This window comes from Bicyclus anynana, chromosome Z (genome assembly GCF_947172395.1).
Source record: "Bicyclus anynana chromosome Z, ilBicAnyn1.1, whole genome shotgun sequence".
NCBI lineage: Eukaryota > Metazoa > Arthropoda > Insecta > Lepidoptera > Nymphalidae > Bicyclus > Bicyclus anynana.
In genome coordinates this window covers 6606973-6633588 of record NC_069110.1, presented here as the reverse complement: position 1 = coordinate 6633588, position 26616 = coordinate 6606973, and the positions used below count along the sequence as shown (strand labels likewise).

Sequence of the window (26616 nt, the reverse complement as noted above, 5' to 3'; positions counted from 1 at the left end):
AGCGAACATTATCTGACACATACAAAAAAAAACATTTTTTATTCTTTATACAATATCGTAGTTAATGTGAATGTTAGACGTATATATATAGCTTGGCAAGTTCGTTGAGGACATTCCCGTGATATGCGGACTACGAGGGAAAAGGACTGCGCGGGTGTGTAGGCGTCCGCGCGGGGCATTGCTAGCCCCCTCCCGGCCCGCGCGGACCATCGGGAGTGTTACGAACGAATTTGCCAAGCTATAACGTATTGAAAGTCGTCGCTTTTATGGGTTCCCTTTTCAATTAATTTTAGCGTTGTTCTGAAGACATACAAAGTTGCTCTATACGTACTTTTCAGGCTATTTACGACATGCTTGGAGCCTGCTCGAGTAACAGGCCTGCTGATTCCGCCGAAGAGCGCGCTAAAAACATATTTGCGAAAATGGATGAAAACAACGATGGGCAGCTCACGCAGGATGAATTCCTCAAGGGTTGCCTCCAGGATGAGGAGCTTTCCAAAATGCTGGCGCCTTAAATTGGCCCTATTTGTATTTATTGCTCTACTTTATATAATACCTCTCCAAATGTCGAGAATGTCCCTCTGAGCATTATCTACTACTACTTTTGCATTTATCTCTCTTGTGTCGATTGTCGCACATAATACGTCTGATGCAACATAAATCGTTCACAAATTAATAAAAAACGGATGCATATCGAAACATATTGCGATTCAGAAATTATTGATTTACAAATTAGGCCCTTGATTTTTTTTTCAAAATAAATCATAAGAAATTTAATATATTTTTATTTAACTTCAAATAAAACATACCAATAATGTACTGCATACATATTTTCATAGCATCCGAATTGAATACATCTGGGTTTGCGTTGTTGACAAAGCTCAACGGTTTTCGAATCGAATTCGTCCCACTCGCGTTCGTATGAAATGCAGTTTGCATGATCGTAAATATCCGATCTAAATATGTAACGCTGACATACATATATATTATATATCCATGATGTCGCTAATCGAACTCTGATCTAAATTTGTAGTATGCAAAGCGTTTGATCTGCAGTCTTTGCTTTCGATCAACCTAAATCTCTGTTCTAAAACCAGAGCGATCGATACATGTTTATCTACGCATGATAGTATTGTTTGCGTCAATCTAGACACGCCTGAATTTAATACACTTTTTTTTTTAATTAGTTTATAGTTTACTAGATACTACAAAGTCTTTGTTATATTAAGTTTATACTTTATTACATATAGTATGTATTTTTTTTTTATTCTATAAGTATTATGTCCGTACCATACACTTATGGATAAATCTTCGTAGACTATTCGGATATTCTACATTAAAGATAAACTATTGACTCATAATTAATGGATCTATTGCACAAATATAAACCAAAGTCAATCTTACTTTATTATTTGATAGTATAAGGAAACAATTAGGATAGCGGTGAACGGACGGAAAAGATCAGAATAGTAGAATAATATCGCAAAACGCATTTACGCATTGCACAAACACATGCACAGACAATCTGATCACTTCTATGGGAGATTCGAGATAGGTATACTCGTATGTAAGTTTTATTAAAATATTATGAGTATTTAACATCGGTGTTTTAAATCATTGATATTCGATGTACTTTCTTCTTGATCAACATTGACATGATATTTCATAGCCGGGCATAGCTTTTTCAATTAATTTATAGCGTAATTTGTGTTCTACTTTCTATATTCTTTTATTTTAAAAAGCTTCACGGGACTAGCCCTTTTTCAATTGAGTTCTGTATTATTCTTCTTCTATCTTTTGGTTTTACATTCCCCTAATACTGTGCCTTCTAGATCTCGATAAAATATATATATACCTATTACGCATTCGTCGGGGACTCATTGGCAAGTTACCGCATCACACATACAACGTGAAAACCTATATGTGTTGGTCAAATTAATTACTATTTTTTGTATGTCTAGAAATATTTTACTAGCATCCGATGTATTTTCAGATGTTAGTGATATTTGTAGGTGTGCATAATAATAAAATTTTATTAATAGACCAAATCGCGTGGTTAAGCGTAGGTTGGTGTGGTATTGTCCGTGGGCTCGCACCGTCGCTCCACTTTTGTTCTCTTGATTTTTCCTTAATGCTCCGTTAAATTTATTTAAAGATATATTTACGCCAAATATATGCACAAACTCCTTCCAATATTGTAGTTAAGTAACCAAATATTTAGTGTGTCCTAGTGTCATATCTTTTAGATTGTATATTTACTAAACTTTAGAGTAAAGTAATTATAATGTCGCTGAAATTGTTTTGTAAATTATTTTTACGTTTGATAAATGTTGCGTATCCCATAAATATATTAATAAATAATTTAAAACTCATTAGTTTTCAGTGCATATTATTTATTTATATGATAAAGTTGTTAATGAACATAAAAGTTACAAGTAGTTACACCGATACCTTAACCAATTTTGATCTCATTATATCAGAGAGTATTACAGTTAAAAAATTGCATTTAATAAATTTATTTAATAAACTATTGTCCGATAAGGAGTTCCGTCTGCTATCGTAAAAGATTTTTGTTAGATCTTTACTACACTTTAACGGGACCATACCATCTGGAAGACATGTCTTGTACGCATTGCATATACTCTTACGTATATAAGTGAGTACATAATTATTTATGTGTTCATTCATTAAATTATTCATTATAAATTATCCATTCATTAATTTGAGAAACTCTCTGTAGTCTGTTAATACAAAATTTAATGCAGTCGAACTCATTTTACTCACTATAAATTGAATAACTATGTCCCAAAAACTAATTACGTGTAAGTTTAAATGACTACAACTTATTTTTTAACTATAAGCTTTGTATTAGTTAAATCTAGGTACTACATTTGGTTTCTATAATATTTGGTACAATTTTGAGTGATGCACTGAAAACTAAGATTACAACATTCATTTATATAAAAATAATACATTCCATAAATGTTTTTATTTATGTAAGTTTTGAATTATCCTAGTTATTAATGTATATAATGCACTTCGCTTATTACTTTCAATACCATTTTATGATATCCTAAAGTCTTTAATCTTAATATTATAAACAAGATATGTATTTAAAATTTACCTATATGCTATCCATTTTCCATAAGAACAATCAAAAATTTATATTAACCATACAAATGACATTAAATATTTTCCTGGTTATTGAGGTTAACGTATGTATCTAATGAGTAAAGAGAAATTATAAAGTCAGGTGGAATTAAAAAATAACATGCATTTTATTATTAAAATTTACACGAGCTTTAAGCTCGTACATCATATGAGTAAAAATTCCCTTTGTCCATATTCTATTTGTACTTGAAATTAGTGTTTATTCACTTAATACCTGCGACGATTTTATTTATTATAGTCTGCGAATGTTTCTTTTTTGTTTATTGACGTCTGTTATTTTAAGTTAACAAAACGTTTTTCTTTTGTTTATTCGTAGTAAATCAGCAAAGAAAAGACTTTGACATGGTCTCACAGATCGTCTAAAGTTATTGAAAAATACCTGGTCGTCATGGTCTATATCTTTGTGTGGTTGTTTTATTCTTTCTCTGTTGTCACACACTTAATTATTTTCCTTAGGTACTCTTTTATAATGTCTAGTTGTTTACTCTTAATTCTTCCTCTCCTCATTTTGCCACATTCTTCTAGTTACGTCAATATGTCCAAAATCGTGTAATTTTTATAAAACGTGGTATAACTAAACTTAATAATAATCAATCAATAAAAATAAGGTTTATTTTATAAAACCCCGCAATTTTATTTCCGAGAAATATCTTAGATAAAGACCTTGTAGTACGAATCAATCGGACATTTAACAAAAGTAGTAAAATTTAATACAAAATACAGATATATAAGTATAACCTATTATTTTACACCAGGTATACAGATGCGGGTAACTTAGAACAGAGCCTACATACATTCCCATAAGTCCGTGTGACATAAAAACTAAAAAAACTAATGTCCAAATCACAGAACAGAAAACGCTTTTGTGTATTTTTAATTCCGTGGTCCAAATATACAAATAGTAATCTTTTACTTGATATGGTTTAGGTTACCCTTTATTTATTATTATAAAATTCAAAATGTCCCTACAAAAGGCCTATGTCCTGCAGTGGACGTCCATCGGCTGATATGATGATGATGATGATAAAATTCAAAGCATTTATTTTAAGTAGGCTTAATTTACAAGCACTTTTTAACATCAAGCTTAACTCTTTGTATAGACTCTACCACAGATTCGGAAAACAGGATCTTCTGAAAAGGGCAAGAGAATCAACTCACAAAACTATCTCGATTCAACAACAAGAAAACTTGTGCTAAACACTTTACGACTCAAGTTCATGCTGAAATTGAAATTGAAAATGAAATTGTCTAGATTCTCGTAAAAACGCGGGGTTTATCGCATTTATTAAGTGAATAGGCACCTTGTGTCAAATATTTTCATATCTCTGCGTCGACATACTCGTAGTATATGTACCTACATAATTTGTACACTGGTTAGAGGAAAGATAAATTTAACTTACTTACTATACCTACTGTCAATTGTATACTCTGTGGTCTTTATATTTTAGAATAAGCTATATGCGTGTGCGGATATTCTTTTCTTTTTAAGTAGTTTTTATAATAAAACACTTTTATTTATGTCAATTCCTTATACTAAGTTAATTTATTAAGTTAACTGTATAGTTATGAGAAAAACAGCACATTTTTTCTGTTCAATTAATATAGGTAATTTAAGTACCACATTGTTTAAATATTCCTTTTTTTAATCCAGCACGTGTATCCGAATTTACATTTATCTCTTGTATAAAGACTTAAACATGAAAGTGATGGCCCAACGCGACTGCATTTATTATAGAGATTATGACAGTTGTCGATGGAGAGCTTAAAATTGGACTCAATTATTTTCAATACCAGTAATAGTAACCAAAACCGTCACAGCAGAGCAAACAATTGCTCGAGCAATTTTCCTACAATTAAGGACGATTACCATCTATTTAAAATAAAATTATATATAGAATTCAAGATATGAAACTCAACGAAACAAATCTTACACATATTTAAAATCAACCAATTTTATTTGGGATATTTGCCCAAATCTGCGAGCACAATGAAAGGGTAAATCTGCAGTGACAGTTAATTTTGAAGAAGTTTATACAATACAATAAGGAAGTCTATTTTGTTATACAAAGTTTGCTTACTAAATTACATGTATTCTCTTAAAAAAATATGTTTAATTTGTGGTACGAATCAATGGAACACATAACACAAAATAGTAAAATTTAAGGCGCAGTTCAGATTACCTATTATTCTTATACCGAGGTATTATATCCAACAATTTTATTACCGTTCAGGAAATTTACTATGTAGTTAAATTAGTCTTCCTATTGTAATAATTAGAATTGGATATATTTTAAAGTATTGCTGCCAATATTGATTTGTATGCTGTTGTGAAAGAATTCCGAAAATGTATGGATTAAATTAATTATTTTTTTAAGTTGTCAAATCAATTTGTGTAAGATTTGGTGGCTCCTACTAACTCAGGTCACTTACGAATATTATAACGTAATGTATATCTATTTTGTGTATGGTATTATTTAAATACTTGTGCGATATTGTGAATATATCAAGGTTTGATAGTAAACAGTTGGCTCAATAGAACTTGTAAACAAAAACTTGTGTTTTCTTTCAGTCATACAATCATACTATTGGCTCAATTATATTTTCAGTATATAACCTGTATATTCACGTATCATTAACAACAGTATTATTTGATGCTGTTAAATTAATGTCTTATGTACATGTCTTATATGTCGTTAGTTTATGTTTGCAATATTGCGCTTTTTTTTTGTTATAGCGATGTAATAAGCATTCAGAAATCTCTTATAAGTACTGTACACAGTCCAAATTGAATTTGGCAAAATTAAGAGCTATCAATACTTTATATCTATTAGATGATATTTACATGAATGTGTAACTTTATTTTCCTTTCTTCGAGTCTGTATGTCTAGACAAAACCGGATGCTCAGTGTTATTATTTTCAGTGGACCTCAAAGTCTGAGTAACATTTTTTAAATATTTACCGTGCTACTATGTACACACGTTTATAACGTTTTCAATTTTGCAATGTCTTAGATAAATGTCAGTGTTTCCAGCATCATTAGTAATATAATAGGCACATGTAATAGATGAAAAATTAACATTGTCCCTAAAAGTATTGTTTTTCTATGGATACATGTTTTTAATGACTCACATTTTGCCTATTCATGTATAATATACAAATTATAAAAATAGTTCTTATGTTGTCTCCTTATTTGAAAAAAGTCACCCGCCATCGATCATCTCATCTATGTCCAAATATGAAAGAGGTAACGATGCTTTTTGATTATTCAAATTTCTAATGATATACGAGTACTCTTATATATACAGGGTGTCCCGTAATTAATGGATAAAACGCAAATGGTAGACATTCCACGTAATTATCTAAAACTAATTTGAATAGCTTTAAAAAAATGCGTTGGGTGACCAATTTTCTCTGATTTTGATCTGATTTTTGTTTAATTGTGGATTAAATTATGCATTAAAGTGACGCGCCTTTCTATATGACTGGTCCTGCCTTATAAGAATTCTATCTTAATGCCTTTCAAATAACTCTGCCAGACCAGAGTAACCGTGTACGATGGGGAAAAGCTACTGAAAACTTTTGTTATTCTTGTGGCGAGGTAATAGGAACAGCAAGGCACTTGTTAGTTGGATGTAAAGTGCTCCTGGATAGAGGTCTTTACTTACGTCGTCATGATAGAGCACTTCAAATTTTACGTGAAGCTATGAGCCTTTCAGTAGCTAGAGTTCAATAGGGCTTGACTACGAATGAAAGACAAATTTACTTCGTTAAAGCGGGCTCAATATCTAATACCACAAGCATGCCCTATTTTGAGATCTAGACCAGACATTTTTAATTTTTCCAAACACACTAAACGCATAGTACTTGTAGAGCTTATTGTGCCGAAGGAGACGAACATTCCGAAGGAACACTGTGTGAAAGAGAAATAAATATTGAGACCTAACAAAGAACAAGGTTAATTTGTACGCGGTAGAAGTAGGTGCGAGTGGATTCAAATCAAAACTATTAAAATTAGTTATAGATAATCAGCGGGTGTATCTACCATTTGTGTTTTATCCATTAATTATGGGACATCCTGTATAATAAAATACCGTATATCTTTTCGTTGTCGCATAGTTTTTGATTACATTTCTTATATTTACCGTATAATATAATTTTTGTTCGCTTAAAATCCACTCATAAGTACTTCATTGATAAGTACATATATTACTTTGTTCGTAAGCTTATGTTGGTACTAAGCTCAAAAAGATTAGTTCTTCTAAGTCCTTCTGTTAAACCCGCATTGTCGTGGAGTTGGAATGCCATGAGCTGTATACATGGGTTTCGGCGTAATAATAATTTAATAAGAGTCTACTCGTAGGCCACAATGTTGTGAGACCTACATAGTTGAAGTACTTTTGTTACTGTTTATAATCGCTGGTTGACTAGAACATTGTTTTGTTTAATGTATTCCCATAATTGATAACTGAAACTTCACACTGGCATTTTGACTATATGGAACTACTAATTTTCTGTTTAATCTGTCTGAATTATTTTCCATTTACCGTTTCAGTACATTTTTTTGTACTCTTTTCTATTCTTGACATGAGCTTTCCAGCGTAGCTTTGTGTCAAGCTTAACACTTATCGTTGATAGAAATGGGATAATAATCCGATTTTTTAGCCGGGTCTTAGCGTTGGTCACTTCTCCGTCCATCTTTATTATTTGTGAGTATTTATCATAAATGTGTTCGTAAGATTAAAAATACAGTCTAAGTACACTTCCTAGTTCTATTTTATAAAAAGGGTTACCTAAAAAACTACCGTCCCATTTCGCTCTTAAGCCTCATATACCAGTTGTTTTCAAGGATCATTAAGAACCTCCCGCCCGAAGACTCGATGATTTTCAGCCACCAGTGCACGCTGGGTTTCTTCTTCAGGCACTGAGGAATATTTTGGACGTAAAGAAGTTTTCCGAACGCTGTCTAGTCGAGCTGTATATGTAGCGGTGAATCCGTTTTCTCGAAATTATTATTAATATATGAGTATATATTCGCCTACAATTTCTAGCACAGAGTCCTCAACAATAACTGAGGGGAGCGGAGTGGATTAATTATGATCTTCGTCTTACTCATGTTAATTTTTAGGCCAACATGTTGAGAAATTCTGCTGAGGTCATTGAGCATGGTATTAAGGTCATCCAGAATCATTGCCATAATGACAACATCGTCGGCAAACCGTAGTTGAATGATATACTCATCATTCATATTGATACCAATGTTCCAGCTCAGAAGCTTAAAGACGTCTTCCAATGCGGCGGTAAATAGCTTCGGACAGATTACATCTCCCTGCCGCACTCCTAGCTGCAATTGAATTGGCCTCTTAGTCTGATCCTGTATACGGACTGACGGTGTGGCGTTTTCATACAAACACTTCAACACTTGGAGGTATTTGTAGTCGATCCGGCATCTTTGTAAAAATCTTAACACAGCTCAAATGGTTTTAAGGGTCCAAATTCTTTTTCAAAGAACGGTCCAAAGAATTAGCGTAAATATAAAGCTAAGTTTTGAGGCAACCTTTCGCTAGACACGCATATCGTTTATTCGTTAATGGTTTTTTATTAGGTTAAGTAGGTATTAGAAGATTGCTACTTTTTAGGGTGTATTGATTACGTTATTATAGGTGAAATTCATCTTCATATCCAGAATATACATAGTACGTAGATTTTGTTTATGTTCTCTTCCTTATGCGTGACAGTCCTTTAGTTACAGATGGAGAAAATTTGTGTCTTTTTGTAGATATTTACGTTTCCTGTAATCAAAATAATGTGGGAAGATGCTTTCCTAATTCCTTTGTTGCGATATTTTACTTTAATCAAATCCGTCTTTAGTATTCCGTATATGAAGTAGGTTTTTGTTGGTTACGCCGTCCATATTGGGCTCCATTGCTATCCGATAATACTTCAATATGTTTTTTTAAGATCCAAAATGTCTTCAGTCACTCCACCTGTTTATTAGTGAATGCTTTATAAAGCACTCGTATCTTCTTCCGGCATCTTCACTGTAAACACTAAACAATGTGGTTGTCTTTTACAAAAATTTAACAGGATATACGTAATAAATGTGCATTTATATATTCCAGGGCAAAATAATTGTGTAATCAAAAATCAAAAGGCTGTGAAAGTACATTGCGAGTCCTCGACGGAACGTTAACGACACAACAATAATGGGTAAACAAAATAGCAAACTTAAACCTGAGGTACTAGAAGACCTTAAACAGAACACTGAATTTTCAGGTAAAGTGACGTCTATCTATCCTTTTTTTTATTCGGGCGGGTTAATTACACTATTTATAAACTCTTAGAACAAAAGAGTGACTATTAAAACATTAATGTAATATATATGAAATAATAACTTTATTTTATGGAACGGCCTTTTTGACAGTAGCATGCATGCCTTACCATATGTAGTCAATTAAATCAAATCATTCCACCATTTAATGACTTGAACGGCGAAATGACGAAAATATGTTAATTGGTCAAATAAGCATTGAATATTTTCTTATATATTTACAAAAATATATACTGTACAAAATGATCTTTTAACTTTTGATGTTTCAGATGCGGAGATACAAGAATGGTACAAAGGTAAGTACAAACACTCGATTATGTGATCTTAATACAAAAACGCGGATATCTTATATCGGATTTTCGTCGTAAATAGCGAAAATTATCTCGGGAACGTGATAGACTGGTGGATATGATCTCTGCCTTCGATTCGGAGGGCATAGATTCCAATCCGGTCCGAGGCATGCACCTCCAACTTTTCAGTTATGTGCATTTTAAAAAATTAAATTTCACGAGTCTCAAACAGTGGAGGAAAAACATCGTGCCTTACCTAACTGCATACCCAAGAATTTTCTTATTTCTCTGGTGCGTGAAGTTTGCCAATCCGCATTAGGCGCGCGTGGTGGACTATTGGCCTAACATCTCTCATTCTGAGAGAGTGACAAACATGACTTGTCAATGATGATGATGATGATGATGATGATGATGATGATGATCATCATCTCGAAAACGTCGGCCTTAAAACTTAAATTCATATTCATATATTTGTGTTTAAAAAGTCAAGCCAGGAAAAAGTGCTATCACAACTCAGTTCTTGAACCTCGGTTCGGAAAGCAGATTCTGCTACTAAAAGTCGACAAAAAACTGAGCAGCTCTTTTTATCCGACTTCAAAAAAAGGAGGAGGTTCTCAATTCGACGAGTACATTTCTTTTGTTTTTAATGTTACAATTGTAATGTATAGTTTACAGATCAAGTTGTCTTTTTTTGTGAAGAAGAAACACAAAACCAAACAAAAAAGTGCATCATAATCAATCCATTATTTTAGATGCCGGAGAAAGGCATGTCAAACTTATTAGACCCCGCATTTTTAAGTTGGAGTTCAAAATTACAAATGAATTTCTTAATTCAATTCAAAATTCTCTTTTCTTATTCTCGTCTTAGATTGTTAGTACTCGAGTGATGCCGTGATTTACTTCAAGTAAGTATTTATAAGGCTAACTAATAAAATGGTGCATTTCTGCTTATTCCAGGTTTTTTGAAAGATTGTCCCCGTGGTCATCTATCTGTAGAAGAATTTAAGAAAATATACGGGAATTTCTTTCCGTATGGAGATGCCAGTAAGGTAAGAATAATTTATTTTATGTTATTTATTTAAAACCTTCAACAGAACCAACTATTTTTTGAAACAGATTCATAGTCATATTCACCTAGTACTAAATTTTGAAAACCGCTTGTAAATTTGGTGTTTTCGTAAAATCTTCAGCATCAGAATTAGGGTTAACTTAATCAACCACATTCCACCTCTTTCTGTTGCCCAATAGTCGAATTCCTAGTAGGTTGCCTCAAAATCTCCTGGCCAAACTATCATTAACGATAATTAATGAATATGTTTAGCAATAATTTGGCCATGAAATTTTTAGACAACCAACTCAGAATGTATTTCTATCGTACTAAATTTTTCGTAAAAACACTTTTCATCCATTAAACAGATGGGTGAAGGTTGTTTCTAATTCGGACCTTTTACCATTTTGAAATCCTTAATTTCAATTGGGGTAACGCTGCGAGCTACGTACATCATATAAGCACTTCACAGTTTATACTGAAACTATAAGTGTCACTTGTTCTGTTGGTCACTATTTCCAGACAGTATCAAGACAATGCTTTCCATGAATAGACATTTCAGATCACTCGTATCTTTACAGTTCGCTGAACATGTATTTCGAACATTCGACGCAAACGGGGACGGCACCATAGACTTCCGGGAGTTCCTGTGTGCTCTGAGCGTGACTTCGCGCGGGAAGCTGGAACAGAAACTGAAATGGGCTTTCTCCATGTACGACCTTGATGGCAATGGTTACATATCACGGCAAGAAATGCTCGAAATTGTTACTGTGAGTATATTTTACAAAAAATTCTATTAAACAAGTAAATTACCTCCACACACACTGATTGTCTGTGAAACAAATGACGTGAAATCTCACTAAATGGTGACATATTGTGACGTGACGGGTAGCAGTGGCAGTGATTTTACCATTATTTTGTGGCAGTTGTTAATGCACAAAATCACTAACGCGACTGGCAGCGTGACGGTGTTCACACTGCCTAAGAAACAACTGGAGCTCAAAAATCAAAATCATAAATATAGTCAGTTTTTTTTTTACGTTTCAATGGTAATATGATTGACTATTTTTTATGAATGTTACGATTATAAAGCTTCTCGATCTCGAGCTTCTCTCAAACTCAATTTTTGGGCAAAAATGTTTTTAGTTCTTATTTAGCAAATCCATAAAGTTTAACATAAAATTGAAGATATAACACTCATAACAAAATGTACAATGTACATATATACAGGTACTATGTTTTCTCATTTCCAGGCAATATACAAAATGGTTGGATCTGTCATGAAAATGCCCGAAGATGAATCTACGCCGGAAAAGAGAACCGACAAAATATTCCGCCAGATGGACAGAAACAAGGACGGTAAGCTATCGCTCGAGGAGTTCATCGAGGGTGCTAAGAGTGACCCTTCCATCGTCCGACTGTTGCAGTGCGACCCTCAATCTCAGTGATACCCCAAATACTAAATGACCGCGGTCAAGCAACCATATTAACTGTATCCAGAACTGGGAACGTTTTCATTCATTGTGCTTCTAAGAGCTAGTGCGCAGTTCTGGGTAAAATTGCGAGTAATCTAAAATCACCGCAATTATCCTGCTGCTTGGCTGTCATCTAATTCTTCCTTTTTTGTGTTCTACGCAGCCTTTTCTATCCATATCTTAACTAGTTATCATATGAATATTGTAATTTTGTAACGATATATTTACTGTGATTTGGATTTGGCGCAAAAGCGTTTCGATTCGACATTTGTTAGGATTTAAGCTTCCAGTATTGTATTCCATAACGTTTACACCGACATTAAGTTGCCGGGAGTACGCTTAGGTAAGAATAATTTATTAAAACGAGTTTTATTCGCTTTATTAGACATATGATTATATAAGTCCACTAATGTTTAGGCCATAGAAGCAATGGGATCAGGCGTGGATCAGTGCGTTCGTTTGACGGCTTGTCGCTTTTGCGTTATCTCTGAATCGCTATTTATATTCGTATATCATGATGTTTATTATTAAATAAGGGTATTGTAAGTGAACCGTCAACCAAATGTGATGGCGAAACGTAAAGCTTATCTGATTGATATCAATTATGACTTTTTCACCAATTACTTAGTAGCTTTTGAAGCATTGCGTTTCACAAAATGGTAGGCAAATGGCTGGTGCGTTTATATTGCAGCAGCTGGCGGTCATTTCACTGTAAGTTTTAGTATCGAAAAATCGTGTGGCTGTAGTCTGAGATGATTAATAACAACTATCGACCATTCTGAGATCTTCCAAAGAATCTCCATTTTCAGCTTCATAAACACAGGTTCCAACGAATCTCGATTTCTTCTAATCTTCTGTCTAGTATCTCAAAATATTATTACCGCGAATCTCATCACTGTGTCTCCTCAGATGAGTTTTACTATTTACTCTTTCATACATCCAAAATTACTAATGGCTCCAATATTGAAGAGATAACTTATGCTTATATATTATTCCTTGATATAAGCTCTAACGACTATCGCTTATGACAACGAAACTATACTTTAAAATAATATTGATTTGGCGTCTAGTTTACGAAGCTCCATTATTAGATTCGTGTTGATTTTGTAATAATTATAATGACAACTTAAATTACAGCCACTAATCGACTGAAAGTTACACTTGTGGCTAACTTAACACGTTTATACTAAATAAGAGATTAAGTAATATTAGCTTATTGTTTATTTTATTAGGTATTTTACTATATAGTGCCTAGATCTTACAGTAAAAGATGCAGTTAAACTAGTCTTATTCATTCATCTTTTAATTTTTGGCGTCCAATATATGTGTTTGAACGATTTGTGCTTACTTTTAAATACTTTTGTATAGTTAAAGAAATTTGGTTTGTTCCTTAAATTGTTATATTATTTAGAACATGAACGTTTTGTCGTCCTTTTTAATTAGCAATAGGGTATTACACTCGTATTATATTGTTTTATTCAATGTAATAATGACTAGTGGCGTAGATCACGCTTCTCCAGGCGGTTATTTGACTGAGGCGAAGGATTTACCTGAACTTTTCTAATCCGTAATGCTTCTTATAGTGTTCTTCAGATAGGAAGAGTACGGTGACGTTTGGGATTTGCCGTTACTAGTGATGTAGTAAAAAAATGGAATGAATGAAACAATCGATATAATCGATCTCATCGAGATCATTAATACTGAAGTAAAATCATTCTTTTTGGTGACAGTAAATTAAAAATAATACAAAGTTAGGTTTTTAACTATTTATTTATTAATCAGACAAAATATCCTGATCTTCTTCCGACGACGAATCTGACGAATCGTCACTGACGTGTATTACCATTTGTGAATCAATTGCACAGTCGATTCTGATGTCTCTTTCCCAGTCATGTAGAATAAGGTTATTTGTTTTTTCAACAACCTTCTTCCAGTCTTAGGCATGGAAGCATATTTACATAAATATCATAATTGGGAGTAATAAATCTCTAAGTGGGCGGTACCCCTCAAGCAATTACAACGTTATCCCCCATACATTTTATCGTAAAATAATACGAAACTTCATATGCGTGACACAGGTCAGCATCTGTCACCTCACCCTTTCTATCTGAAAAACATTATATACGAGTATTCTGACGCCCAGTGTTGTCAACTATTGAACTGCCGCCAAGAATTGATGTATACTGACGTCCAATATTGCCAACTTTTAATTTGTCGCCGAGATTCGATATCTACAGACGTTCAAGATTGCTAACGTTTGCATTGCGGCCAAGTTACGGTGTACACTGGCGTTCAATATTGCCAACTTAAGAGTTGCTGCCTAGTTTTATAAATAGTGACCTTTAATATTGCCAACTTAAGAGCTGCAACCTAGTTTATAAGAATAGTGACTATTATTCAGTTATTAATTTTATTTTGGTGTGTTTGGAGTGTAATACCCTAATTTAAGATACACTTATGAACGTGATAAATAAACATTATACTCGTGTATATCGTAAAAGTCGCAAGAGGTATTAATCCTAATAAGATTGCGTATCACGAGAAAAAAAACCTAATAAGAAGTGGAAGTTGTTTTATATATCAAAATTTACCCGGGATTCGGTAAAAATTTCGAAATAGATTATACCATAACCAAAACTGACCGATTAAAAGTTTGATATCACATGAACAATAGTAGTGTATTGTAATAATATTTTAAATTTAATTTCTGTTGTTAAAGACTTGTGGACGCGTGTTTGCAGACCAATTTTCCCTCAGAACATTCTTGAATAGTTAGGTGCCTGCCTTGTTGCTAGAAAAACCAAACAATATCCTTTTTACTGTATAGTTGTGTAATTTCAAAAATCATTATATGGTTAAATTACTCTTCAAAATTAACTTATTCCAAGTAGGCTTAGTTTCAAGCACTTTTGAAACGTCAGTTGAATATTTATAAAGATTCTATCACCGGCTCGGAAGGCAGATTCTGCTGAGGAGAACCGGCAAAAACTCAATAATTGCTCCTTTATTTTACAAAATCGGTTACAAATATAACACAAATATATTGGCAACCACCACTTTTTTGAAATCATAAAAAATTGCGAGGATTTATACTAACGGGAATAAAATGGTTTAGGGTTAATGCCTCTATAATAAGAGTTAAATGTTAATTAATATTACGTTATTATAGATCGCATAAAGATCGCGCCTTAGTAAATGACATTACCTAGGTAACCTTTGAAATAATTATGTATACCACGGACTTATCGAGACGACAATCGTTTAATAATTATTAATAATCGATAATTAATTATTATTAATCGATAATCATTCAATAATGGTAAATCTAAATGCGTCTATTTTTGGTACCTGCCGCTTGTTTACTTGTGAGGAAGAACCAAACAAATCAACCAAACTCAAAATAGAATGCAATTTAGTTTTGCTTGTCAAACAGGTGTTTTGTAGTAATCTTACGCTTGGATAGAGATATTTAGATTAGAGATATTAGACAGTGTCCGGTATCAAAATATAAGTCCTTGGTCGATGCATTTGGATATGACGCGATCTATAATAACAAGCCCATTGTATATATGTAAATTATTTTCGCTTTCACCTGAACACAACACGGACGTTCGTAATAGTAAGGGAGCCCGGCATGCTAAATTTGCAGTTACTCGAGCGTCATGAGGACTGATTGCATTTGATAGATTAAATTATAGGAAGATTAAATAGTTATTTACTTTTTTCGCTTTTAATGGTGGAAAAAAAATCTACAGACTTTAAAAGCAATTTTTATTACTTTGGCTTACTGATTGTCAGAAAATTTAGCGAAGAGGTGAGGTAGCGCTTGTGACTCGATAACAGAAATAAAAGGGTTTCATTTTGTAATTTGGAACCCTCCCATTCCATTACGTTACGCTCAAATCGATTTTCGAAATGCACACCTTTTAGCTATCAACTCACCTACCTTATCCTAATCTGACGTGCTGGTTGAGTATTTCCGAATTTAGTTTTTTTTGTTTGCTCTAAATATACCCACCAATATTATGGGCTCATACTCAACAACGTGCAAGGTATAGTCCCTTATGTTTATGTGTCGCGCTCGAGTAACTGCAAATATCCCCTCTTCGGCTCCCCTACTATAAAAGTTAAATCATTTTAAATACCTGAGAAGACTTGAAGTGGAAAGAAGTCTTGAATAATATTGATGAGTCAGTTCAAATAATTTACATATATAGACTAGTTGGCAAGTGCTCTAATAACAGAATTATTTTTACATTGTTAAAATTATATTTTAAGTATTAAAATTAAGAATACCACGAAACACCAAAATCGATCGTCTTTAACGTTTATCTATATGGCTGCTTCAATTTATAAGAATATAAAAACGACTTAAGTACATTTTATTAGGTATATAATATACTTATGATGTAGTATTTACACAATAAATGAGTTTCCAGATGGACATCTTATGGTTTCTGGCAGAGTTGCTATAAATTCTGTTCTTATTATGTAAATGAATATATATTATACTTAACAATTTGTAAATGATTAATTTCTGGCTCCTATATGATGTACGAATGCCTCGAAAACTCGTTCCATTTGTTCTTATGTTTGTTAAATATGTAAAACAAGGTTTTAATTTTATAACATGTTGGAACAAATAGTAGTATACAGATACTTTCATGGCTTACATGTATTATGAGAGACAGATGATATATTTGCACAATGTCATTACAATTTACGCAACAAAACGAGGTTACGAGACGTCGAGACAGTCCTAATTACTTTGTGTAGCTGATATTATTAAGGTTTAGTTTGTAATTGCAAATTTTTAACATTAATTTTAGTCATGAGTCAGTCTAAGTATTATTTTACATTGTTATTTTAAAAATTTGTGAAATTGTAATATTTGAATCATTAGTGTACATTATTAATATACCTATAGGTTTAAGAGTCGACAATTGTTCTACTTCGAAAGAGACCTTTACATAAATTAAGTCATTCAAATAAGACCAACACCAATAACGCAAAAAGTTATTTTATATTTTGCAAAAATATATATTGTTCAGTCAGATTTTTATCATGATAATGCGCGGGCGTTATCTCTTTAATATATCTAAAATTATTGAAGGATTATCATTTTTTTAAAAAGTGAAAAAGAAAGTATGTTTTTTTAGATTTTAGGTCATTATTCACAAAAGACAAATACTAATCCTACCTAATGCGTGTGCGGACAAATAGAATGTTCTCCGCAAAGGTTCTATACCAAACTGTCTATACGTCAAAAGAGAATAGTTACCTTTTAGACATTTTTTTACATTGTAGCACAAGGCTGGATTGTAACTAAAGCTTAGCTTAATTTGAGCAAGAGCTACACCGCCTTTAAATATACACGAAAAACATGTGTGTTAAAATATAACAATCCGGCTTAAACAACAAAGGGACGATGACGTAAATCCGCATATACTATTAAATAGGTTTTTATTGAAAAGTCACCCAATTAGGTAGTACCCTAATAAATTATTGTGAGCGGCAATACATTTTCTATACAAGCTCACTAATTCTGATTCAAATGAAACGCGTATCTTAATGATATATATAATTAGATGATAATTTTAAAAAATAATTAGTTAATTGCTAGAAAGTGTACATGATTTTTAAACTCTAGTTTAATAAAAAAAGGTAAAGATACAGTATGCCCCAGTAGATTAAATAATAATAAATAACTTTGAACCAATTATATCAAGCGCGCTTAAAGTAATATTCGTGATTTGAATAAGTTTTATATGCCATTTTGAAAAGGAAACTTAGAAATTAAAATAACACATAATTTGATATTATAGTGTAAAGAACAACAGCAACAATGCGTTTATAAAGTATCAATAAGCATGCATTAAAAAGGACCTTAAACTTCAGTATAATACGAGGTCCGTTTTATCTACAGACACAGTGCGTCACAGACAAGTAGGGTGGCAGACTGCCACAGGCACCATCTATTCACACTGTCCAGCTGGTAGCTAGAGACACTTAAAGTCCTTTTCATGAAAAAGTCCCCCAGACGCGGTGCTAATGTCTTAATCTCATATAAATATGTTAATAAATACTGTATTTAAGAATGTTACTTTGTCTGCCACGGCACGTGTCTGGCACACTAAATGTTAGTGGATATAAACGGATCTCAACGTAATATAAACTTCAGTAGCGTATTGCTACGCCATAGAAGTGATAACGAAAATTGGTAGAATAACCACAAACACATTGGTAAAAATTTTATTAAATTGCTTAAACTTAATTATTATTTTATGCTTCGTTACTAAACAAAAGGATTATCAGAGTTGCATATCGCTTTTTTTTCGATAAATTGACTTCGCTGATGTTCTAAGTTGTTACTATATTTTCTTAGTAATAGGAAAACTTTGATTTTTAATAAATTTATAAGTATAACAAAAGTTGATGGTAAATAATAATATTCATGTCTGTCAAACCTGATAATTCTTTTGATGATTAGTAATTTTTTGCAATTTGTCGACTCGATTGTTTTTTTTTTTCTTTTGATTTACTGTAACAATAACCGTTCTATTGTAATATGTATAATATTATTGCATTAATATTTATTTTATATCACTATTATACTTGTATATATATCGTTATTATAAAGTATATATAATATATTTTCAAAATATCTTTTATAAGTGTTCAGCTTCATAGTTTCATCACTTTATTTATTAAATATTTCTTTACATTTTCAATCTAACCGCTTTATTTAATATAATTAACATATTTTTTAATCATACTTGGGTGGTGGAAGATGCCTTTAGTTTTTTTCTCTACCAGTAGTTAAATATTTAGTATTTTGTTACTTAATGTCATTAATTATTTTAAATATGTTACACGTGAAAAGTTTCGTTTGAAGTGTTTAGTACCCGTGCTATATAATTCAAACAAATAAAACTATTGCACAATCTCCCGCCGCACAATATTATTGTATATTATTTAGGTTTAAATTAAAATATATATTTTATTTTATGTATATTTTTACGTAATTTCTAAATTATATTAATACTTGGAATCAATTTATTCTCAGCTTCTATATTTTTATTGATTTGTTTAACGTACAACGCTATCATCTTTTTGGGAGTCTATCTGCTTAGTGACGTGAAAGTAACTTTTAGGAAACAAATAAGTGATATTTTAATAATTATGGTATCATATACAAAATAAATGCATCTGACAATTAATAATTTCATATTTTAAACCTAAAAGAAGAATCTACTTCAAGGATCATTTATGTGACTTATCTAAGTAAGAATATTAGTCGTTTGAAATTTGACTAGACCTAAATCAAGCAATATAATACTTTGTACTTTTAAGATATTTTCATCGATATGAATAAATTAAGGTTTTTAAAATTTAAAACAACATATTGGTATAATTTAATCTTGAAATTACGAAGACAATTTTGCTAAATATGTATTGTTTAAACCACTGCTCAGTATTTTTTCCTTTATATTGAAAAGACGTCATTATGTCTATACCTTACCTACGGGTAAAAAAACATTGCACATACCGATCTTGATACACTTAATCTTTAAAAACAAAATATATGCAATGTAATTATTATCTTACAAAGGCAAATTTTTAAATTACAATTTAAAGCAATGTTCATATTCTAAAATTTTGATGCTTATTATTATATTATATTTGTGAAGTTGTGAAATGCGTTATTGCATAAATTCTGTGAAAAGTGGCCAATTGATTGTATTCATATAATGCAACATGAATTCACAGTATATTTGTTATCATAATAAGAATTACAGTGGATAAATTAGCGTATAAAATAATGATCATATTCTAAAACCTTGACCTTAAAGCAATACTTAATATTTATGTAGTTTTGAAATGCTGCTGTATTAGTGTAACTTCTATGAGAAGTTGTCGAGCGATCTTATTCATAAAATGATGTCGCAGCCCCTATAATTATTATAATATTTAATACTTATAATTATCCAATTAGTATAAAAAATGATGTTCGTATACATTCTAAAATCCAGATACAATAAAACTAGCACTTAATATTTGTGAAGTTAAACTCTGCTGTATAATGTAACTTCTGTGATAAGTTGCCAACTGATCTTATTAATAAAATACACCATGATTTAACAGCATGTATAATTATTATAGTATCCGCAATAATTAAAATGTTTAAATTAGCGTATAAAATAATGTGCATATACATTCTAAAATCCAGATACAATAAAACTAATACATAATATTTGTGAAGTTTTGAAATGTTACTGTATTGTGTACCTTTTGTGAAAAAATGCACGTTCTTCATAATACACAGTTATATGACAGGTAGACAACTCGTCACAAATGTTGTTGGCAGAATAATAACACGTAATTTCTTATGATTTTAGAGTATAAATATGTGATATACTAATTATTATAATATCAACAAATGTTTAAAAAGCAGGAATAGAGGAAACGTAGGAACAACAATGTAATAAATGAAACGTATTTCTGAATATTGTAGTACTTATCGTAATTGGTGTTTAAGCCAATTTTTATTATACTGTTATATCAACATTTGAGCAATTATTTGTTTGTTAACATAATATACTTAGGTATTATTATATTGAAACAGATACGAGCAATTTTTGAACGTACAAAATTGAAAGGCCATGCTAACGAACACAGCAATACAAGACACATTACATTAGCGTAAGTTAGAATAAGTATAATATCGTATGGCTTTGTATTGTTAAATATTATTAAGATAATGTTTAATGGAATCAAGCAATGGGGCCATCCGTAAGTTACGTCACAAGAACAAGATAAAATGTCAACAAATTATGACACTTTGTCACAAAGAGTCCTAAGTTTTTTGACAACATGCTTAACATAACGACATTTTGAGTAAAGTCGATTGAAGCGGTACAAAAAATTATAGAATAGGTATGATAGGTAGAGTAAAATTGCAAAAAAATGTAAAGTGTAATCCTCTAACAAGGTCAGGTTGCTGGATTCTTGTAATAAGTGTCTTGTAACCGATACGGGAGATTCTTGTAACGTAATTTATGGAATATAAACCAGCATATTCTAAAACTATAATAAGTAATGTGTATCTTAAATTTAAATCTTACGTCATAACACCAACTGGAATGCAAATTTTTGAATAAGATAAAACTTAGCAAGTAAGGTTCTACATTATATCTATGATCTATGTTTAGGGTTAAATCTATTGTGTTCTTTACACAACGACAAAAAGTCAATACTGTGGTCGCTGTACCATCTTTACTAATTCTAACAAAAACTGCATTGTAATACACTTTCGCGCATGTCAAATGTACACATTTATACATAAATAATGTATAAGTTTCTGTTCACGGATTCGAGGGCTGTATAAGGGGGTTAATGATCTTAATTAAAATAAGCTACTCTTATAATAAAGAATATTGTAGCAACTAGCATGTATAAATGTACCCTTTTCAAATTCCCGTTTTATATATTAAATTGTAATATAAAATTCAAAGAATAATCATTAAGTACCTATTGGTAATGTGGAACATTTGATTGAAAAATCTTCTCTATCTTTTAACTCTTCAATTTTGATTTAGTACTATCCCGACTTCCCGACAACTATTCTTTGTTTAATGTGTCTGATTGATGTAGTTCTTTATATTGGGTTCTTCAGGGGCAGCGCGGACTATGAAGTCGGCTGTGTTATACGTTTACACCGTCTAATGTTGATAGTTACTGAGGCAAATGCATTGGTCCATAAGCTCCAAATTAGTCTCCTAGAGATAGGCTGGTGTCCTACAGTAGTAGGACATGAGTTAGTGTAGGTGATGAATATATAGGTTTGACAGAACCAGTCAAGAAAAGAAGTACTGAATATAATATTAGATAGATAGATAGTCCGTGAACGTTAAATCGCGATCACTGTATGGAAGGCAATGTTAACAAGGAGAACTTGCGTTTGTGATTTGGAAATTTCAATTTTATAAATTGTATTTCTGGGAGAAGATTCGCTAGACAAATACGAACTCGTAGGTACGTTTAGTACAAATGGATACAGAGACTGTAATTGTTAATGATTGTTGTTAAACATCTTACTTTGCCCAGTGTAGACACAAATAAATTTAACCCGATCTCTTTCTAAATGAGCAGAAAACAGCGACTTTACTTTAAAATCTTATTAATTTATCATTGTTAAGATAGGGCTTTGAATGTCATTAAATGTTTAACTACTCTCGAAACTGCTGCAATAAATAAAGTTCTAAAAGTCGATGTTATTATGTAAAAGAGATAAATATTTTAATAGATAATTTTAACCGTGTATCAATTGTTAGGTGTTCGTAAAAATTTTATGAAATTGTAGTGTCGATTATCAAGTGTACCTATAGCAAATTTTCTTCTATCAACGATATTGAGATGCTAAATTTGAATATGTAATTTGAGTTGTATTTAATAATATATTTACATTATTTTAAGTTTTAAATTAACGTAAACTTCAATCAAATTTATTGGGATTAATTCCGAATCTGTAGGAAAATGTAACAAGCCAAAGGTTTTAACCATAACCACAAAGTCCAACGGACGCGACGGGGTACGGACGACAACGCAACGTTGGCGCGATGTGAACCATTGTTATAACTAGTCTTTCTGCTTTCTACCGCGCTTTCGTTTATGTCGTGTGACGTTACCTTGCGTTACACACATTAAGGTGTGAGTGCTGTCAACTCTTACATTCAAGAACTATTATATCCAAAATAAACGTCTTAGGTAAAGGTATAGAACTAATATAGAACGTATAAAAGAACTTTACGCGCGACAGCTCCATGTGCCTTGTTCTATATATTAATAACTAGTACATAACAACTTAACAACACCTGCAAACGTCTTGTCGTCGTTCCATCCGGTGTGTTTTAACTTTAGGGTGAGGCCAAACGAGCGTAATTTTGTAAGTTTTCTTTTCTTTTTTTAATTAATGCTACATTCGGTTTCATACAAAAGTCCGAAATTATGCGATTGACAACCCACTAAATTACGCTCGTTTGGCTTTACCCTTAGTGGAAGGAAAGCAAAGGCAATAGAACCAACAAAGTTGCTTATCACTGATTGTTTTTAATTTTCAGAACAAGTTAGTTATAATATCATTATCAAATAGTTAACGACATAACTATTACTTTACCATCTTCCAATAAACATCAACCAATTATTGATTTTATTCAATATTAAACTTCATTTCATTTATTAATAGTCACTAAACGCATAACAACCTGAATCTATAAAACAGTCTTTAATATTGTGCGAAAACATTTTAATTTCGAGAATGCTCACTAAGTACTCAATATATGTGTAATAATTTAAAAAGATCGTCTTGCAGAATGTGTAATTCTTAATCAGAGGCTAGATTAAGATGCGTCAAGATTTACTATAAAATTATTTAGATAATTGGTACTTTTACATATCTTTTATTCGTAACTCGTTGCTAGAATAATTAACTCGAAGCTACTTTTTCTAAAATAAAAATGAAATTCTTTTAACGATTATCAAGCAGCGTGCAGAGAGAATTTGCCTAGAAAATACATTGAAGCACGCCATCTTTCTTAGCGTACCATATTCATCAAATAAAACAATCTAACATATTAATTCAATCATATAACTTGCACCTAATTCACATTTGTGATAGGGTAAGCAACCTAAATCATCAAAAGTTAGTTCATATCAAATCTGCGTCGTTGTACCGACGATAAGATAATATTATATTTAGCGAATATTTTGTGTCGTTAAAAATTTTAAAATTTTGCGGGTCTTCCATTATTATAAGCGAGTGTTATTGGCCGTATTTATTTTAGTGAATGACTCTTATTTAGACATCGCTAGAATTTAATGGGTGCGAGGTTTATACATTTACCCAATTAGCTTTGCTTATTCACTTATTCTTCTTAACTATAATATAATAATATATAGAAGAGTAAATATGATAGTATATTGTATCGTTTTAATGTTTCTAATAATGGCCAATGCTATTCACGTAGGTATATATATTATTTATAGACAAACAGCTTGTTCTTTCCTATATTATATACTCTAAAAATTGCAATATATGAACTATTATAATTAAATCACTTTTAAAATCCACGGTGCATATAAACGTTTTATGTCATTCTATAAAGTTTCTTAGTAGGCAAACTAATTAACCCTAACTACGTTTTGTAAGTATCAATAATAGTGACTAGCAATGTTAAATAATAATATTATATTAGTATTATGGTTTACACATTTGCTTAGTTAGTATCATATTACTTTGAAATTCACGGTGCTATTAACTCGTGTGCTTAAGCCGTAATTATAGCCACATATATGACACACACATATACAATATACGTGTATAATATATGTGTATAATATATGATATCATTATATTGTGTATAATAGTTACATAGGTGCTTTATACCCCACGTTTAGTTATTTTACTGGCAAAGTAGTTGATAGCATAATTAACAATAAGTAATAGAGTTGCTCCTTTTAAATCAAGACGCTACTGCAATAGTTACAATTAATAAACAAATATTATATATTAACCAATTAATGGTATGTGGCAGAGTAATTTCAAATGTAATAATTTAGAACTACTCTACTGTTGAAAATTTCATATCACGAAGCTCATTCAAAACATTTTACAAATATGTACCTAATAGCGGTTTTAGTAGTAATTTTTATAGGTAGATCATCTCGCTAATTTATTGAGCAATATTTTAAAATAAATGTTAATATTGTCTGAATAAAACAATATAATTATCGTATCAGGAAAAGTTACGGAATACGGTTATTCATTCTTTATTTTTGTGCTGGGGTGCGGCTTTGGTGGTATTATAATTAATTTGATCTTATTAATTTCCCTTTTTTTTTGTTAATAAAAACAAGCATTTTACTATATTTATTTGGTATAGGTACACGATAGTCAAATGTGTTATTACTACGTTGTACGGTAATAGAGATTTTCTTAGTCCCCCTCGTAGTATTATGTACGTTACTAATTAATGGAACTCTAATGTCAGCAATTCGAATGTTCTCAGCCGCCAGCCTCTTGGACCATGAAGTACTGTCTTAAAGGCAGCGGGTACATGATGTCTATGTTACCTTCTAATAGTATTGTCTACTATTGTAACCTTATGCATTATCTACATATCAATTCGCTTATATCTTAACATGTTCTCGATGTTATGTGATTTATGCTATTGAATATCAGCTTATTAATATTTCAATGTCATTGTTGAAATACGATGTTTGTCTTTAAATTATAGCACCCTAGTCCTTGTAAAGGCTCGCGCACATCGAGTCGGGGCGCGTTGCAATGCTCAAAAATAAGGCCCTTTATATGAAATTATAAAAGATATATGAGAAGCGGATTCTTGCAGTGCTACTTGTTGCGACGTTTCCCGTCTACGAGGCATAGCCTAGAAACCTCCATCGATGTCACTTTGTGCCTAAATATGACAAGATTTTACACCCAATCTGCAGGTTCACTAGAGCCAGAAGAGACTAGATAATAATATTATATGCCTTATTATATGTCAATAAGTACAAATAATGTAAGATAAATTAATAAACGCGAACAATTTGCTTTCTGGCAGCCCGTAATAGTTATACGTGTTTTATAATACCTATCATTAATATTTTTCCAGTCATTTGCTTTTCGATAGTCACATTGCCTGGGCTGTCAAAATTTCTGGCTAACCTACGAGTGATTAAAAATATTTAAACTGTGTAGTTAGATACATATTTTAAAACAGGTTGTTCGTTTAAGTATATGACGATCCATCTACTTGATTCTTGTTGACACTGCAGATAGGATGGAAAGTTAGATGTCGAAAGACACATGTTTGATTCAAACATGTTAGGTATGATATCTTAAAATTGTTCTGTATAGTCAATTTGTAATTCCTAACAATCTTTGATTTAATATTGATCTAGCTCTGGTACTGTTTTAGATTAAAGTTATTATATCTATTTATTAAATCTTTCTTCTCTCATTCGTGTTTCATTTGAGAATCCTTAAATATCCTGTCTATTTCCCTAGTTACCGTAGATCTTAAGATAATTTTGCAAAGTAGGTAGGTATTCTCTAAATAGCAGGAATAGGTAGGTAGGTATGTCATATCCAATTTAAGATAAATAATATTAATTTCGTTTCATCATCATCATCATCATCATCATGATCATCATCATCATTAACAGCCGATGGACATCCACTGCTGGACATTTCCGGTGCGGGGTCGCCATTTCAGCACCTTGTTGTCCCAACGTACATC

At 31.7% G+C, this 26616-nt stretch overlaps 2 protein-coding genes across 7 annotated transcripts in view; both read left to right on the top strand.

The window, feature by feature from the left end:
- The window catches only part of LOC112046795 (neuronal calcium sensor 2), a 164946-nt gene extending 158605 nt beyond the window's left edge, over window positions 1-6341 (top strand). For all 4 annotated transcript variants that reach the window (XM_024083590.2, XM_052890593.1, XM_052890594.1 and 1 more), the window contains one exon: window positions 339-6341. In XM_024083590.2, the coding sequence (XP_023939358.1) occupies window positions 339-515 (177 nt within the window). In that variant the 3' untranslated portion in view covers window positions 516-6341. The remainder of the gene's footprint in view (window positions 1-338) is intronic.
- LOC112046796 (neurocalcin homolog) overlaps window positions 1-26337 on the top strand; it is a 174912-nt gene extending 148575 nt beyond the window's left edge. For 2 of the 3 annotated variants that reach the window (XM_024083594.2, XM_024083595.2), the window contains exons 2-6: window positions 9292-9445; window positions 9770-9796; window positions 10748-10839; window positions 11420-11608; window positions 12092-26337. In XM_024083594.2, the coding sequence (XP_023939362.1) occupies window positions 9376-9445; window positions 9770-9796; window positions 10748-10839; window positions 11420-11608; window positions 12092-12286 (573 nt within the window). In that variant the 5' untranslated portion in view covers window positions 9292-9375 and the 3' untranslated portion in view covers window positions 12287-26337. Of the gene's footprint in view, window positions 1-6277; window positions 6417-9291; window positions 9446-9769; window positions 9797-10747; window positions 10840-11419; window positions 11609-12091 lie in introns of those variants that run through there. The other variant, XM_024083596.2, reaches the window with a different exon arrangement.
- The last annotated feature ends 279 nt before the right edge of the window (window positions 26338-26616 follow it).